The 2272-nt window shown below is 45.1% G+C and overlaps 1 protein-coding gene across 1 annotated transcript; it reads left to right on the top strand.

Annotated features, from left to right (window-relative positions):
- Nucleotides 1-19: 19 nt before the first annotated feature.
- Nucleotides 20-2126, top strand: CSUI_006221 (uncharacterized protein; the record flags this gene model as incomplete). The annotated part of the gene is made up of 1 exon (XM_068066385.1): nt 20-2126. A coding segment is annotated over exon 1 (1287 nt), but the record flags the coding sequence as incomplete, so codon positions are not given.
- Between the last annotated feature and the right edge of the window lie 146 nt (nt 2127-2272).

Consider the following 2272-nt stretch of genomic DNA (forward strand, 5'->3'; position numbering starts at 1 on the left):
TTCTTTCTTTCTCTTCTCATTCTTTATTTGCATGTCATTCCATGCTTACCAAGATGTCTTCTTCTTCTGCTTCCTCTTCTTCTTCTTTTTTGTCAACTTCTTCCTTTTCTTCATCTCTCATCTTTAGGAATCTTTCTCTGTCCGTCGTTTCTCTCTGGATGAGGAGAGAAGGAAGTTTGCAGTCGGTTTCTCCCCCCATATTTGTTTACGGTACTTCTCGCACCTAGATTGCCTTCGGTGTACATACACCTGAAAGTTTGCACTCCAGAAGAGAGGGGGAGAGGCAGAGGGAAAAAGAGTCTTTTTGTGACTCCTAGCTCGTCATGATTCGAGGCCAAGTAAATAAATAGTCATAGTCAGTAGCAGACCTCGCTGGGTAGTTTGTAACTAAGTTGCATGTCTTTTCATCTAGCTATCTATCTGTCTCTCTCTAGATAGCAATCTTGGACGTTCTTTGTATCGTGTATCTTTCTTTCTTTCCTTCTTTCTTGCTTTTCGTTTTCACGTCTAGTATGTCAGGGGTTGTCTCTCAGCATTTATGATATCATAAGAATCTTCAGCTCGTCGAGTTGACTGTTCATTCTTTCTCTCTTTCTCTTTTTCATTCTCTCTCTCTCTCATTCTTAGTCCTTTCGTCTTCTTTCTCGGCTTTGATCCGCCGATAGTGCGCGATTTGGCTGTGTAGAATCTTCTTCCTCGACGATTTCTTCGTCGTCTTCTTCTTCGTCTGCGTTTTCTCTTTTCACAAGAGACGTCTGTCTCTGTCTCCCTTCCTACCTCTTTCATTCTTCTTTCTGTTCTTTCTTCTATTCGCTATCTTGCTTTACGACCATCAAGTATGGAGACCAACGACGGAAGGCAAGTTGTATCGAATTCTCTCAATCCCGCTTCGTCTTCATCTTCTCATTTACCAGAGGAGCGGAATCTCTCTCAGTTTAATCTCCCGCCTCCTTCCTTGTCATCTTCTTCTTCTTCTCCATTTTCTCCAACTGAACATCCCTCATCTTCTTCTTCTCCTTCAAGTCAGACAAGAGAAGAAGGAACCTCTCTCAATCCTTCTTTTTCTTCTACTAGTCGGGATATTCATTCACCCCCAAGAGAGGGAGATCTCTCGACTCGGAAAGATGTGCTTTCTTCTTCTTCTTCCTCTTCCTCGTCTTCTTCTTTGAATGCTTTACCTAGCCCAAATCATTCTTCTCATGCTTCGCGTCAACAACGGCAGGGGGAGAATGTGTGTATCAGATTGCCTATCTCTGAGAGAGGAGGAAATGGCGAAGACTATCTCACTGGTAGTAGTAGTATTGCGGGAGCAGGTATAGCAGGTTCTTCCTATTCCATTCCCGGTTTATCTTCTTCACGTTTGTCTCCTAAGATCGTAAGTGTCTACCCCCCCCCCCCTCCTTTGTCATCTTCATCGAATCATCCAGATCAGCAACAGACTCATCTCCTCTCTCATTCCTTTATCATCCAAACATCTCCTGCAAGCTCTTCCTCTTCGTCTGCAAGATTCGCTACAGGAGGTGCAAATCCTACTAATACTACCACTACCAGGAAAGGAGATCCATCAAATCCTCCTACCTCCTCTTCATCCATTCTTTCACCTTCTCTACGTCGCGTCGTTGTCGCCTCTGGGGATCCTTCCTCTTCTTCTTCTTCCTCTTCTTCTTCTTCTTCCTCTTCTTCTTCTTCCTCTTCTTCTTCTTCTAGTGATTTCGTTCAGCAGGGATCGAAGCAGCGAGGTGCCTCGGTGACAGATCGAGGGGGAGGTTTGTCGCCTCCTCGGTCTGTAGCAGCAAGTGGAGAAGTTGGAAGAGAAGAAGAGGAAATGTGCCAAGGAGACAGAGATCGACATTTCTTATTGGGAAGGGCAGGTGTGTGTACAGCAGGAGGAAAAGGAGAAGGAATGGACAGACATCGAGAAGAAGATGAAGAAAGGCCGTTAGGAGAGAATGAAAGGAAGATCCACCACATGCAGAGGATGACCACGATGAAGCAGGGAGATATAACTCCCTCTTCTCTCTCTCAAGCAGACAGAAGAAGGCAGCATTATATGCATATGTGCTGTGATGATTATCAAGAAGACTTGGGGGGAGAGAAAGAAAGAGAAGAAGAAGAACAAGGGGGGATAATAAGAAGACCAGGGGGGGAAGGAGGAGGAGGAGAACCCGAGACCTTTCGATTGATGCCTGTAGTAGGAGATCGTGCTCTTGTTGTGGGAGCCGTCAAGTTGAAGAAGAAACAGAAGAAGAAGAGAGAGACAACTGTAGGAAGG

The sequence above is a fragment of the Cystoisospora suis genome (assembly GCF_002600585.1).
Source record: "Cystoisospora suis strain Wien I chromosome Unknown contig_3107, whole genome shotgun sequence".
Lineage (NCBI taxonomy): Eukaryota > Apicomplexa > Conoidasida > Eucoccidiorida > Sarcocystidae > Cystoisospora > Cystoisospora suis.